Consider the following 14,340-nt stretch of genomic DNA (forward strand, 5'->3'; position numbering starts at 1 on the left):
AAAAAAAAAAAAAAAAGATATAGTGATAGTGCTATACTTGGATTAAGACATATCTTTCTATTAAGCTGTGTGCTTGGTTGTAACCTTGGGCCGTTAAAGAAAGGCAGTAATCTGGTTCTTGTACATAAAAGCAGCATTGCTGAAATTGTAAAGAGGTCTCAGCCCATCATGTCTAGGGTGCTTCTATTTGTGAAGAATAGGCATGGGTGGAAAATATAAAGTTGTAAGAACATCAATTTACCCTCTGTAGGTAAGCAGATTTGTATTTGGTAGATTGGTGAGTGAAGATAACTGAGGTCTTCTCTGCAACTACACAAACCTTACAAGCAAAGAAAATTACAATTTCAATGGATGAAAAACTTATATGGAGGCACTTAGTTCTGTATGAATAGTATATATTTTATTGCTATGCTTTTCATGTCTTACTGAAAATGTAGAAGAAATTACTCCGTAGGTTCTGACTGGTTTCTCACAATTCAGGGATGAGATCACTTTTCCAGGATTTGTGGATTGCGTTTACCTCAATTCCCCCAGTGAGATAGAATTTGACAATGGATTGGGTGACACAATATCCCTTAAGAATACCAAGTACATGAATATAACTCTCTGTGTTCTTGGCTTGTTTCAACCTTTAATGTATCTCTAGAAAGGAAAAAGATCTGGCGTTTTACTCTCTTTGTACACCTTTTTTTTTCTGTGCAGTTGGTCAGATTGTGTTCTGTGGAACCCTCATTTGGGGATGGAACACTGCTACAAGGATTTTGTCTGTGTTGAAAATGCCAAGGTATTGAATCTTTTTAGAATTTATTTTGTTTACTAAATCAATTGTTTATTCCTTTCCCTCCATGGTTGGCACAAAATTTGTCTTCATTACGTTTTACCTTATTTTCTTGGTTGGAGTTTCAATCTCCCTTGACTTTGGCGGATCACCCATGCAAGAGGTGGCATGCCCAGTGAATTGTAGCGGGCGATGATTCCCTATTATCTGGTAATTAATATGGTTTTGCATCCCTAACTGCAGATTGGAAAAGTTCAACTTGAACCCGAGCAGTCATGGGTAGCAGAGCAGCATCTTAGCATTAACTGAAGCAAAGCTTGATTAGTAGTTGCTATTCTAGCTTGGGATGGAAAATGGAAAGATCCAAATTTAGAAAATTGTTGCATACGTTCAAGCATATATGAGATTAGTCAATATAATAATATTCATAGTAGTGCTCCTCTCTTCTAGTGTTTTCTTTTTAAATTTCTGTTTGTATCTTGTCCCGGCAGTCTCCGACTGTAGTTGGTAGTAGAGCGGTAGCTACGATTACTGTGGCTCTTTAGCTTCACCCTTAGTCAGATAGTTAAACGGATCACCTGATTCTCATATTAGGGCTACTGATCAATGCGGATTACCGTCGATCTTTAGCAGATCATCTAATCTATCTCCTACGGGATAGCTTTTGTTAGCCTCCGACTTGTGGACGGCAACAAAGTAAGTATTTATGTTTACTACTGTAATTTCTGTTATTCTTATAGTAAAGTGTGTTTGTTTAGTTAAATGTTTATGTTAATATATGTTTTGTTGATTTCCTTATTTGTTGTTGGCATGTGGTCGGTTGTGTTAGAGATTGATTTGGTCGGTTGTGTTAGAGATTGATTGTGGCATATCTATAAGATTGAGAAGGTCGTAGGTACCAAAGTTAAAGATCAGATCAGATCAGAATTTATGATTCCTTCTGCTTTCCCTTGCGCTTCTCCTCTCCAAAATCAATATCATCATAGTTTTCATTCCGATTCTACTTTAGTATCTCTTAGTAGCACTTTAAATAGCTTAGTAGATTTTTCTTATTTTTCCTTTAATAAATTAGCAGAAAAAATAGATCGGATAGAACGGCAAAGACATGGAACCACCATTTACTGCTCGTTCAAATTTTATAGTTATTTCAGCCATAACTGACTCAATAGCTCAATCGCCTATCCACGATTCTAACCATCCTTACTACAAGGAAGAATCCATCCTTACTACAAGGAAGTTTTAGATCATTGGAAGAATAGGTATAAAAAGACATCAGACCCAACTGAATAGCATAAACTTCTGACCATGATGCAAGAGTTCTACACTGAGCATCCATCAGTTTTTAAAGAACAAGAATACATGTTGTTTAGCGATGATTCAGATGGTGAGATCCAAGTCACTACAGATCATCATTCAAACAAATTTGGCACAACGGATGAGTCCTCAAACGATGATTCGGACCAACCTGAATCTAGCTCTCAACTACGGTCAAAACGGAAAATTTCTTTCGATGACCATCTTGAACATGATCTAGAATTCGCCCCACAATCCGAATCAAGAGTTACTTTTAACAACAATCACATCTTTACTACCAAAGAAGAAGATGACCTAACATCAACACTAGCCTCTTTCTATCAAAGAAGAGATGACTTAAACAAAGCCAATATTGCATCAGGCGGAACCTATCTTGACCTGACAAATATTTCTTTTAAAGACAATGAATCAGCCATAGATGACTGTGCACAAACTTTTGACATCCTCATCACAAAAAAAACAAGAGAAAATTGCATTGCCACCCTCTGAACTTTGATCCTTATTCAACGCCACTCCCTGGACTTTTCGAAACGTCAAAACCACCCCTTAAAAATTCAAAAATTTTCAAATCGGTCCCTGCCGTTAGCCGACCGTGTTAAATGAATGAAAACCGGTTAGTTTTTTTATAATATACCCAAAATAACCCCACCTATTGTGAGAGGACAATATTGCAATTCTCCCCCCTCCGGCGTGCAAAGCTCTCCCCCCTTCGGATGGGATGGGAGGTCGAGGATCTCAAGACCAGTCTCTCAAAGGAAGGGATCTATCCATCTATCTATCGCTGGAGTTGGGAGAAGATCAAATTTAGTTGCAGAGGTGTTGTGGGGAAGAAGATAGTTAAAGTAATATGGCAGGGATGTTACCAGGGGTTGAGCTAGCATAGAGCAGTAACGAGAAACCTCCACTCCCACTAGACTTCGTAGAAGAACAAGAAGAAGAACTCCTCCCTCCATCACTACTCTCCTCTGCCCACTGCAAAACACTTGAACATGACGGAGATGACGACAAAGATATCGCCGTCGGCGACAACGATAAGCTTTTCCTCATAAATCTCTTCTCTGGGTCTACCATCTCAGGCCATACCCCACCATCCCCAACCTGAAACACGAACACTCCATGCCCACCAGACCCTGCAACCCAATTGAACACATCCCAATAGAACTCCACTTCCGAACCCCCAACCGCAATTCTCTCGTTCCCTCTGAATTTCCACGCTAATCTCTTCACGATCAGACCCACCTCACCATCCACCTTCACCCTCAACATTCCGCTGTTACATTCGATCCCAATTTTGTGTTTCGATCCAGAGATCTGAGCTCTGGTCATGAAATTCCTACGCCCAAATACATGCTCGCGACGGGATTGTAATGCGGGCTCAGCGGAAGGAGAGATTCGAGTAACCCTAGTAATGCGTCGAACCGCGTCGTCTCTTAGATCACCGAGGAAGAATTCGATGTGAGCATCGGAGGCTATAGCAATGTAGAAGGATGAGGTAGGCTCGGCAGAATTTTGGTTAAAATCGGCTTTCGTGAAATCCCAATAGAGCTTAATTCGGTGGTGGTGGTGGTGGTGGCGGGTGAGGGAGATGGATTTTGAGCCAATTCTATTTCTTCTGAAGGAGAAGGTTGATGGGCAGAGAGAGAGAGATTGATGGAGAATGAATCGGCATCTTGGATGGTTAAGGAGTGAGAGATGACGGTTTTTGACCAGGTTAACGTCAGTAAGGTAGGGAAGTTGCAGAGTAGAGTCTGGTAGATGCAGGTGATGAGGTTTTGTGGCTTCTGGGTATCTTCAATACTAGGCTGTTTGGGATTGCTGAAACACGAAGGGATCATGGTTTCGCTACTTCTCTGAAGCTGAATTAATGGGTTTTTCATGTTCAAAGACTAGAGTTTAACACTTTATGGAATAGAGAGATGGGTTTTGCCGTTTTGATTGTCATGGGAAGCTTCTGGTTTCTGGTTTCCATGCTTCGTTCAGAGGAGCTACGGAGAGAGAGAGAGAGAGAGTTGGGATCTTGGTTTTATCTGATATTTGATTTGAAAGGTTTGAGTTAATATGGGATTGATTTTGCACGCCGGAGGGAAGATAATCGGACGCCGGAGGGATGGATCGTCTTCTTCTTCTTGTCCAACCGAGTGAGTGAGAGGTGTGAAATGAGAGATGGGAGATGAGTTTAGAAGATACAAATAAAAGAGAAGGCAATATTGTCCTCTCACAATAGGTGAGGGTATTTTGGGTATATTATAAAAAAACTAACTGATTTTCATTCATTTAACACGGTCAGCTAACGGCAGAGACTGATGTGAAATTTTTTGAATTTTTAAGGGGTGGCTTTGACGTTTCAAAAAGTCCAGGGGGTGACGTTGAATAAAGATCAAAGTTCAAGGGATGGCAATGCAATTTTCTCTAATTAATAAATAGGGAGACATGGGAATTGGGACAATAGGTCTTAGCCCCTTAGGGTTTTGTCATTTGTGAGAATCATAGAATCTAGAGACGTTAGAGTAACAGAATTACACTTAAGACAGTTTTTGGTACGGTTTTTATATGCAATACCAAAACTGTACCATACCGAGAAAATTTCTTTTTTTCCAAACCAATACCGTATCAAATTAATTCGATTCAATTCGGTATCAGTAATTTGGTACGGTATTCAATATTCGGCATTGATTGACACCCTTAGGTGGCTTAGGTATTCACAAGTTGACGATGTTGATTAAACTCTCTTATCAAAGCTTTGTTAGACAATCAAGCATGAAAATTATATTTGTTATTTCATGAGAGCTAAATATTTCAGATCAGATGGATCTTTCAAAAGATCAAATCGGTGCTTGTCCATTTTGGCCAGGTATAAAATGAGTTTTGGCAATGAGTTTCTGTAAATGAAGGGTGAATAATTGGTGATGATTCCAAAATAAAATTTGAAGTGATAAAGTGGTTGGGAGACTTTCATAGCGGAAATCTCCTCTGTCAATCATTCAAAATTTTGTTACTGCCATGCAAAAGTTTCTCTTAAATTTTGAGAGATATTTTTAGATGAATGTCTAGAGGACAGGACTTAATACAATGGCAAGATCAAGGATTAAAGAATTGGTATAGACCGTTGTATCAGTCAACTAAATTTAAGATACGTATCAGAAGGTACCATATCATATCGGAGATACGCTAAGATATGCTAAAGACCAAAGATTAAAATATCGGTATCGATCACCGTATTGATCGACTAAATTTAAAATACGTATTGAAAGGGTATGTCGTATCGTATCGGATATACTTTAAACCATGGATAAGATTACTCCATTGCAACTTAATGATTGCAGATTAGAGTCGAGAAACAATCTTCCACAAAGCGGGGATAGGCTCTGTATATTATGATCCTCCCCAAAACCCGCACTAACAGAAGAGGCTCATGCATGCTATACGTCCTTATATATATTGATTGATAAACAAAAGATGAAAATTAAATCAAAATAACCAAAATTATATCTAATATTTGATTGCCTTTAGTTGAAGCTGATGATGTTTATGCTGAGGCAGCTCTATCAGTTCTTTCTCATTATGAGTGGGATGCGAATAGAGAAAACTTTGACTAGTCTCTTGGTTCTCTTTAGTATGGCAATCTTGTTTCCAGCCGAGACACTCGATTTCATTCACAACCTTTTGGACTGTGCCTTCTCCCAAGTGTGTAAAGACTGCACTGCCTCCTGCCTAAATGCCTCTACACAACCTCCCAACCCCCCCCCCAAGCAACACACACACACATATTGGCCTCAGTTTAAACCATTGTGCACCTTAGGCACTTAGATTTTGTGAAATTTTTATATGTACTAATGCATCCTCAACCTTGACCAGTCATCCACAGAACCTGGAGTCAGCTTTCTTGCACTGGCACTGAAGGACCACGGACCAAAGAACTGGAATTGGATCAGCCAATTCGATCCCCGATTATGGCCAATCCAGTCGATCGATCCACTTCCAATATCTAGGACTGACATATTATGGCCGATTCAATCCAATTAACATTCTTACCTCTTCCATACAAACCAGTACCGTCTAGTAGAAGGGACGGTCTGGGTTGGCCTCCCTAAAATATTTCAACTCTTTTGAATCCACAGCAAACCCAATATGTGTAACATGTCTACTATCTTCTCATCTATGACATACCCAATAGTACTCAACCTCCTAACTGGTCATCGAATCATTTCATCAGCTAGAATCAGCCCACTAACCTATCTGGTCAAAGGGTGGTTTGTTTAAATTATAAGCTTTCGAATGAGCACCACAAAGCCACAGGTAAAGAATGGTAAATGTGAAGGCCAAGTCAAGTGTCAGAAACTTTAAGCAGTTCAAGTACATGAAAGTATTTGCAGAAAATTTATCAATAATCCAAGTTAAAAATTTCCTTACGTACCCAACATCCAATTTACATCGCCAGTCAATGGCACAAGAAAACGTGACTGTAACTCCCATTCTCTACTCATCAAACACCAAAGGCAGTCTAGCAATTGATATTTTAACTGGAATGGTTTCTTAAGGACTCCTAGTGCAATAAACAAGTTGTCATGCTATCAACAGTCAGGATATAACAGAGTGCCAAAACATTGTAACTCACTTGATTTATGTCAGCGACCACCTTTTTGCATCTTGAATCTAGAGACTGGCTTTGAGGGCTGTAAACAAGTAGATTGAAAACCAAAATATCATGCACAGGTGAAATTAATGAATAAACAAAATAAGAAATACAGTAACTGCAATATTGGCAGAACCTGTGAAGTAGTAGTTTGTCCCACAGATTTAGTTTGTAAACCATGGGTGTGCTCTACAATGGAGCCTGTAAAAGCCTGCAAATAGCAACAGAAAAAAGCATGTGAAGTCAGCATATTTGTAACACAAGTATTACTCATATGAATCCATGTGGCACAAAGATGTAGAAGAATACATGCCTTTGAACTATTAGAACCTGTTTCTGATCTATAACTAGTAGACTTATCTTCAGCAACCTGTGAAGCAAAAGACAGTAACATTTTCTGTTAATATGTATGTAGTCCCCCAAGTACCACACGAGAGAGAGTCCAAGACAATCCTTTGACAAAGAATACATATTTTAAGGAACTTGGGGATGAAAAATTCCTTTACACCCTTCAAGAAAAAGAAAATATCTTCTGAAACTACCATGCGTTATGATGCGTTATGCAAGTGAAACTATTCTGCAATTACTAACTGTCAAGATAAATTAGGTTCCCTGAGGCTTGTACAAAACTATTCTTCCTTTATTATTATTTTTTTTTTTAGGGGGGGGGTGCGTTGGGGGTAAAAATTCATAAAAGAGTCAACAAGGCAGTACACATTCATTACCAATAGCATGTAACAACAAAGACTCTTAAACAGAAACTTTGAGCATGAAATGGAGACAATCTGATATGCATCCACATCCATGTACCAGTTTTTTTTTTTTTTTTTTTTTTTTTTTTTTTTTTTTTTTTTGGGGGGGGGGTGGGGTGGTGGTGAGCAGGGGAACAAATTCATTAAAAATCAACAAAGATGCCACAAGTCTAAAACATCAATTTCTAATAGCGTGTAAAAATAAAAATAAAAAGAAAACACTTGAACAGAGAACCAGAACAAGAAATGGAGCTGGACCAATAAGATATGCATCCACATCCAGGTACCAGGATGGGATCTTAAGCCAAGATACATTTTCAGGTTGGATTCAGAAGCAATGGGTCTTACTCAAATCTTGCAAAATAAAGGCTAAAAATCTATGCAGCTGTGATCTGAAAGACCCCTGCTTTATATGAATAAAGCTCAAAATACATAGGATTTAACCTGTTGACAGGATTTATTGGATCAAGTCAGATACAGATCCCAAGAATAATCAAAGTCAGATCAAGAAACAAATTACAATATGGAAAATCAGATCCAAATCCAACCCATTTCTTTCCCTACCAACAGCAAGAATGGGATAGTAAGCAACAAATGAGTGATACCTCAGTTCTTGAAGCAGTTGATAAATCAACCTTCTTCCTCAAACCAGGAGACAGCAAAGGCTTCTCAACAGAGATGGGCTTCTCTGCGTTATACACCAAACTTTTAGCACACTAAGATTTGACTGACACCCGAAGAGAGTAAGCTTTACTTGAAAATTTTAAAAATCAGAGCAAATTATACAAGATTCAGCTCAGCAATAGAGGCAAAAGCACAGAAAATGTAACTATTGGTCGATTCTATACCTAATAGACAAACAAGTATATAACAGTGTGGGTTAATCATCAATCATATGATTTTCTCTCAATCAATGTAATGTGTAGTGTGTACACATGGATATCTGGTTTCCAAAGAGAAGATGTGACAAGCTCCATTACTGCCAATTGTTAGTAGTCATATACTTCTAATCGATGCAGATACAGCGAAAGACACAGGAAATCACAAATCTTCCAATGAGGTCAGTTTGTTGCCCTGTCCCATAACAAACACAAAACCATTGTTGAGCTTGCTTTTCTTTCTTCCGGATTGTCTTGGAGTTTTAGATTTTAGAAGGAAATTCAGAGAGTTTTTAGAATTTAAATGAGAATCGGGAAAGACTGAATTAGTAGATTTAATTTGCATCCGAAGCATGAATTTTCTTTGAAAAGAAGAGGGAAAAAACCGTAGTATTTTTTATCCAAACAAGTCACTCCACATTTTGGTTCGAGTGGTATGTATATTAACTGTGTTATTTTAAAATGGTCTTTGTCTATCCTACTAAGAAAAAGCAAGCATTAGAGTTTTATTGTTATGGACCTTATCGCCTCTGCAACATCTATTCAAGATGGTAACTGTCCATGAAAGCATCAACAAGTCAAGAGTTGGGAAAACATGTGCAAAGGTACATTGAAAGTAAATTATATCCTCCACATAGCCACTTTAAGATGAACGCCCATCTCATGCAAACAATGACCCATGCATGAATAAGAAAGAGGCTAACCTTTAGGCATAAGTGGCACCCCTAAATCTTCAATCTGCTTCTCGGAATTCAAACAAACATTTAATGAGTTCTCTGAAGATATACTCATCGACGAAGTGTACTATCAATAACTGACAGAATATAAGGAACAATGACACATAGGAAGGAACACAGTAAAGCTGGAATTGCTTACAGCTGACTGCTTGACAAAATCTTGTTTAAGGCCAATGTTTTGCAAAGGATATTCAGTGGTTGTGTTTATCGCCCTTTTATCCTCTGTTTGTTGAACTGAATCCATTAGCTGATGCTCCAAATGAATCCACAGTTGAAATTTAATTAGCTATGATACAAGTAAGATTTTATCCATCCACTATCAATGACCAAGGACCAAGAGTTCTAAAACATTACATCTGAGAGGTGGTGATCAAAAGCATGTGGACTTATCGAGCTACAAAAATCTTCGTCTCCATCTTCATCATTACTTTCTGCCGCAAGTTCCACTTTCTCAAGTTCATCTAACCTGGCCATCATTCGAGCATACTCTTCATCTTCAGTAGCATCTTTCGTATTGTCCTCAAAGGAACCTACTGATTTTGACACACCTGAAATGTTTGAATAGCACGAGCTTCAAATTTAACCCGCATTTGTGGTCCTAGACCACATGAAAGTAGAGAATATTCCTATTAATTTATAATTAGCTCAAAAGAATGCTAGAAATATTCCAAAACAGAACATAGCTCAAAAAGAGGGAAGATGTAGCAATAGAACTCCAGCATCCAAATATATAATGAATACTTCATGGGGATGACTTTTTACAGTATCACAACAGCAGAGTATCTTACAATGGTTTCTTGTAATTCATTTCTATGAAAATGAATCTAAGTAAATAAATGAATGAATAATAGAAAAGTATAAATCATCTTTCCATTGATAAATTATTGCAATCTATGACACTAGAATAATGCCATGCCGTAAAGCCAGAGTCATAGTAAGAGTCCTAAAATATTTTTTCACCCACAGAAGCTGTTCTTTCAACAGCCTTAACATGACAGTGTCCAAATGGGTATAGAATGATGATGAGTTCCACTAACCTGGTCAGACAGATTTATGGAACTAAACCACAAGCCAGGATAGATAGCAGTGAATGATAAGTTAGGACAAAATATGGGTCGGATGGGGCTGAACATTGGATTTTTTTTTTTTTTTTTTTCATACTGGAAATCAGAATACCCTGAAACTTGAATTGAGTAAGCCCTCCAAAAGGTGGTATAATCCCTCCAAAGAACAAGTTGATCCAATGGTCGGATCTGTGGAAACAATAGGTAACAGAAAATATAAGTTAAGAAAGACCAGAATTTAGTAATGACTTAGATCACCAATAACTCTCAATCTGCAGGTCAGATGATCCCCCAACTCTGCTCAAAGGAAGCTCAAGACAGAAATTCAAAATGTCCAAAACTCCCTCGCAAGTACTGTTCTGCTGCTGGAGCTTGAGAATTTAAGAGGGAAAAAAAAAAAAGAAAGAAAGAAGAAAGAATAAGAAGAGAAAAAAAAAAAAAGATATGACCAGGGCATCACCGCTGCTGGCCTGCATTAGGCTTCACCAACCTAGGTTTCACCACCAAGGGTCTGCAAACCACAGCAACAAAGTCTCACAAGAGAATGGCCCTGCCTCTCCTTTATTTATAATAACTGACAGCAATTACAAGAATAGAAATCCTTTGCTTCATGAGAAGAGTACCAAAAAGCAAATTAATCTCAAAACCAGGATCTTTCCGAAAGTGAGTGTCCTTTTTTTGGATGAATAAAAATATATATTACCAAAAAGGCAAAAACAGAGAAAAGAATATACAAGGGAAAAGAGGGGGGCAAAATAGAGGAGGAAAGACCTCAGGAGACAACAATGAGCCTGTTCCTTAGGGAGTCTCTAACTGAACGAGGGGGAAGAGACGCAAGTATGGAGCTAACATCAAAATAGATAGCATTCCAAATCTTGTCGAAGGAACTGGAGTTGGACGTCCATCTATGAAAGTTCCGCTCCATCCAAAGGTGGTTGATGGTGGTGCAAAAGGCGAGCTTCCCAGCAGTGTCACAGATGGTGGTACCAGCAAAAGTCATATCAACCTAGGTCCATTCTCTACTAAGAGAGAGTACCCTTCCACTAGAAGGCCAACAACGATTAAGGACTCCCTTCCAAATGGCAGAGGAGAAGGGATAGGAGAAGAAGAGGTGATCAACATCTTCAGCACCATTCCAACACGGACAATAAGAGGAAGGAACCTAAATGTGCTGGTAGATGGGGAATATGACCCTTAAACCAAATATTGCACCAAATCACAAGTAAGCCTTTAGATCTGAACAAGTCCCAAGCCGAGGAAGAGCTAAACATACCAGTGGAGGAGGGGAGCCACGAGAATTTGTCTTCTCTTCCTCAGTGGCCAAGGGAAGGAGAGGGAGGGAAGACCAAATGTCAGCTAAGGGAAGAGAGGAGGGGAAGGGACCAAGCACCATTGGAGATGATGGAAGAGACAAGGGCGTTTCTACTTGAACCAAATCAGTAGATGATCATGGGGCTGACAACAAAAAAAAGGACACTTGAAGGATGCCAAGGATCAAGTTATAGGGAGGTACTTTGTCATCACCGATGGAGGAGGAGATGGCGCTGAGAGCAATGGGTCTTGAGTTGAGGATATTACGCCAGACCCAAGAGGCATCAGGCCAGGGGAAGCAGCCCAGAGGGAGTCATTCTTGAGGAGGGTAGAGTAAACCCAAGAGACCCAAATGTTGTTGTGCTTGGACACAATCTTCCAAATGAGCTTGAGCATGCCCATAGACTTGACCTCTTTGATTCATCTTAAGCCCAACCCTCCATATTTGAGGAGACAACAGAAACCCAACAGAGGGGATGGAGGAATTTGGAAGGATCAGCCCCTTCCCAAAGGAAGGAACAGAGCAATGACTCAATGGCTTTGATGATGGATTGAAGGAGGAAGAAAACACCCAACCAATATAGGCACATGGATTGGAGCACGGATCTAGCGAGCTCAAGAAGCCTAGCGTAGCAGAGGAGCTTGCCTTTCCAAAGCTGAAGCCTTTTTCTCATAAGGTCAAGCATAGGGGTGCAATAATGGGTAGTTAGCTCGGCTTCTTTAGCTCACTGTCTTCTCCCTTAGCTCTCTCCCAGTCAAATACATGGGGCTTCCTCTCATCTCTTCTTGCCTTTCCAAAGCTTAAGCCTTTTCCTCATAAGGTCAAGCATAGGGGTGCAATGATGGGTAATTAGCCTAGAAGAAGTGAGAGGAAGCCCTAGGTATCTAACTGGGAGAGAGCTAAGGGAGAAGATAGTGAGCTTAAGAAGCTGAGCTTTAGAGGAATCCGAGACCCCAGAGAGGAAAAAACTAGATTTGAGGAGGTTGATGCAAAAGCCCAAGAGACCTTCAAAGACATGGAGGGAAGACATGATGGAAGAGATAGAAAGGGGGCCAACTTGAGAGAAGATCATGAGACCATCAGCAAAGGCGAGGTGGATGAGCAAAAGTGATTTACATTTGGGCATGGCGGAAGTAAGTTGGAGGTCGGTGGAAGATTGGATGGATTTGGATAGCGCCTCCAAGCCGAGGGAAAAGAGAAAAGGGGAGAGGGGGCAATGTTGCCTAATACCAACATGGGAGGAAAAGAAACCGGTGGGGCTACCGTTGACAAGACCAGGGAAGCGAGGGGAGGAGATACAAGCATGGATCCAATGGAAAAAATTAGGGGGGAAGGACATCTAGAGCAGGACTTTAGAGAGGAAGTCCCATTTGAGAGAGTCGAAAGCTTTATGGATGTCTATCTTGAGAAGCGCTGTCAAGCAAAGGGATTTTCTCTCAAATCCTCTGACAATCTCATGACACAAGATAATATTGTTAGCAAGGATTTTGCAATGAACTTGTACAAGAGATTGCAGAGGGTGATTGGTCTGAGTTCAGGTAATGCAAGAGTGGGTAATAAGAAACTCACTTCCACAATGATAACCCCAAGTACACAAGTAACCTTTCAGCAATGACTTTAAGAGAAGCTGATAGAAACCAGAGAAATAAAAGGGAACAACCAGCAGGCAGTATCCAATAGTATAACCTGAAAACCGTAGCAAAATCCAACCCAAAACTATCCCAAAAGAGAGGAGAGAGAAACTTGCGATTGGGAGAGAGAGAGGGGTGCGGCTAGCTGTATGTAGCTCCAATGGAGCTGTATTCCTGGTCGAATGGAGGTCCCTTGAAAGCAACAAAAACCTGCAAGTCTGATAGAATTCTGACAGTTGGAATTGAAGATATGAAGATTCTTGATTTCAGCCCTAAGAGAGAGAAAAATCAAGACTTGCCGGTTCCAGCAGTGAACGAACAGCCTCAAATGATCTTCCAACAGGGATCGAGTGGCCCTCTGGGAGAGTGGAATAGATCCTCAAAAGCCCCTTCAGATCAGACCATAGTTGTCAAGGCGTCGCCTTATTGCACTGCATGCCGCCTTGTGTTTTGGCACTTATTTATGCCAAATATCATTTAAGTAAATATTTTTTATATTTCATTTACTTAAGATATTATTCATAAATAAGCAAATACCCCCTATTTGAATCCAATAAAAATAGTTTAAAAATCAAATTCCATAAGGATAAAAAGTCAACCCCCCAGTCCAAGAAGAAAAACTGGATTTTGGTTATAGGGGCGATTTTCAACTTTTAAATGCTGGAGTTTTTCTCAATTATGAAAATTTTATAAATTCTATCATATTAAAACATTGCTAAAAACCAAAAGTCCGGTAAAATAATTTTTTGTTTTGATATCCATAAAATTATTTTCATTCAGGTGATTTTAACAGCATTCGTGCACTTAAAAATAAGTTTGACCGGAGCATAACTTTGTCATTACAACTCAGATTTAAGTAATCTTAGACTTGCTGGAAAGCTGATTTTATATTATAACTGATACAAAAAGTCTCATGTAAAAATAATATCATTTGACCAGTCAAACTTATTATAGAACCAGAGCATTTCTCGAAATTTTGATTTTTTTTATAACTTAATATGACTTAATGTTAATTTTTTATGATTTAATATGGCTAAATGTTGATTTTTAATGACTTGATGTTGCTTAATCTTGATTTTTTATGATACAAGGTATATATAGCTTACTAAATAATGTTAGAAAATAGGAAAAATAAAAAATAACAATTGGTCGCCTTGTTCGCCTCAAGGCGTGCGCCTTCTCACCTAAGCGCTAGCCAACCCTCCATCGCCTTGGTTCACCTTGGGGCCGTGACAACTATG

The 14,340-nt window shown here is 39.3% G+C and overlaps 1 protein-coding gene across 8 annotated transcripts in view; it reads right to left on the reverse strand.

The window, feature by feature from the left end:
* The window catches only part of LOC122093611 (RNA polymerase II subunit 5-mediating protein homolog), a 39,710-nt gene that overhangs the window by 2,052 nt on the left and 23,318 nt on the right, over positions 1 to 14,340 (reverse strand). For 2 of the 8 annotated variants that reach the window (XM_042663967.1, XM_042663969.1), the window contains exons 6-12: positions 9,447 to 9,640; positions 9,232 to 9,348; positions 9,060 to 9,096; positions 8,083 to 8,165; positions 7,039 to 7,095; positions 6,862 to 6,936; positions 6,459 to 6,765 (exon numbers count right to left, since the gene is read on the reverse strand). In XM_042663967.1, the coding sequence (XP_042519901.1) occupies positions 6,718 to 6,765; positions 6,862 to 6,936; positions 7,039 to 7,095; positions 8,083 to 8,165; positions 9,060 to 9,096; positions 9,232 to 9,348; positions 9,447 to 9,640 (611 nt within the window). In that variant the 3' untranslated portion in view covers positions 6,459 to 6,717. Of the gene's footprint in view, positions 1 to 6,458; positions 6,766 to 6,861; positions 6,937 to 7,038; positions 7,096 to 8,082; positions 8,166 to 9,059; positions 9,097 to 9,231; positions 9,349 to 9,446; positions 9,641 to 14,340 lie in introns of those variants that run through there. The other 6 variants (XM_042663971.1, XM_042663968.1, XM_042663973.1 and 3 more) reach the window with 5 other exon arrangements.

This window comes from Macadamia integrifolia, chromosome 11, assembly GCF_013358625.1.
Source record: "Macadamia integrifolia cultivar HAES 741 chromosome 11, SCU_Mint_v3, whole genome shotgun sequence".
Classification (NCBI taxonomy): Eukaryota; Viridiplantae; Streptophyta; class Magnoliopsida; order Proteales; family Proteaceae; genus Macadamia; species Macadamia integrifolia.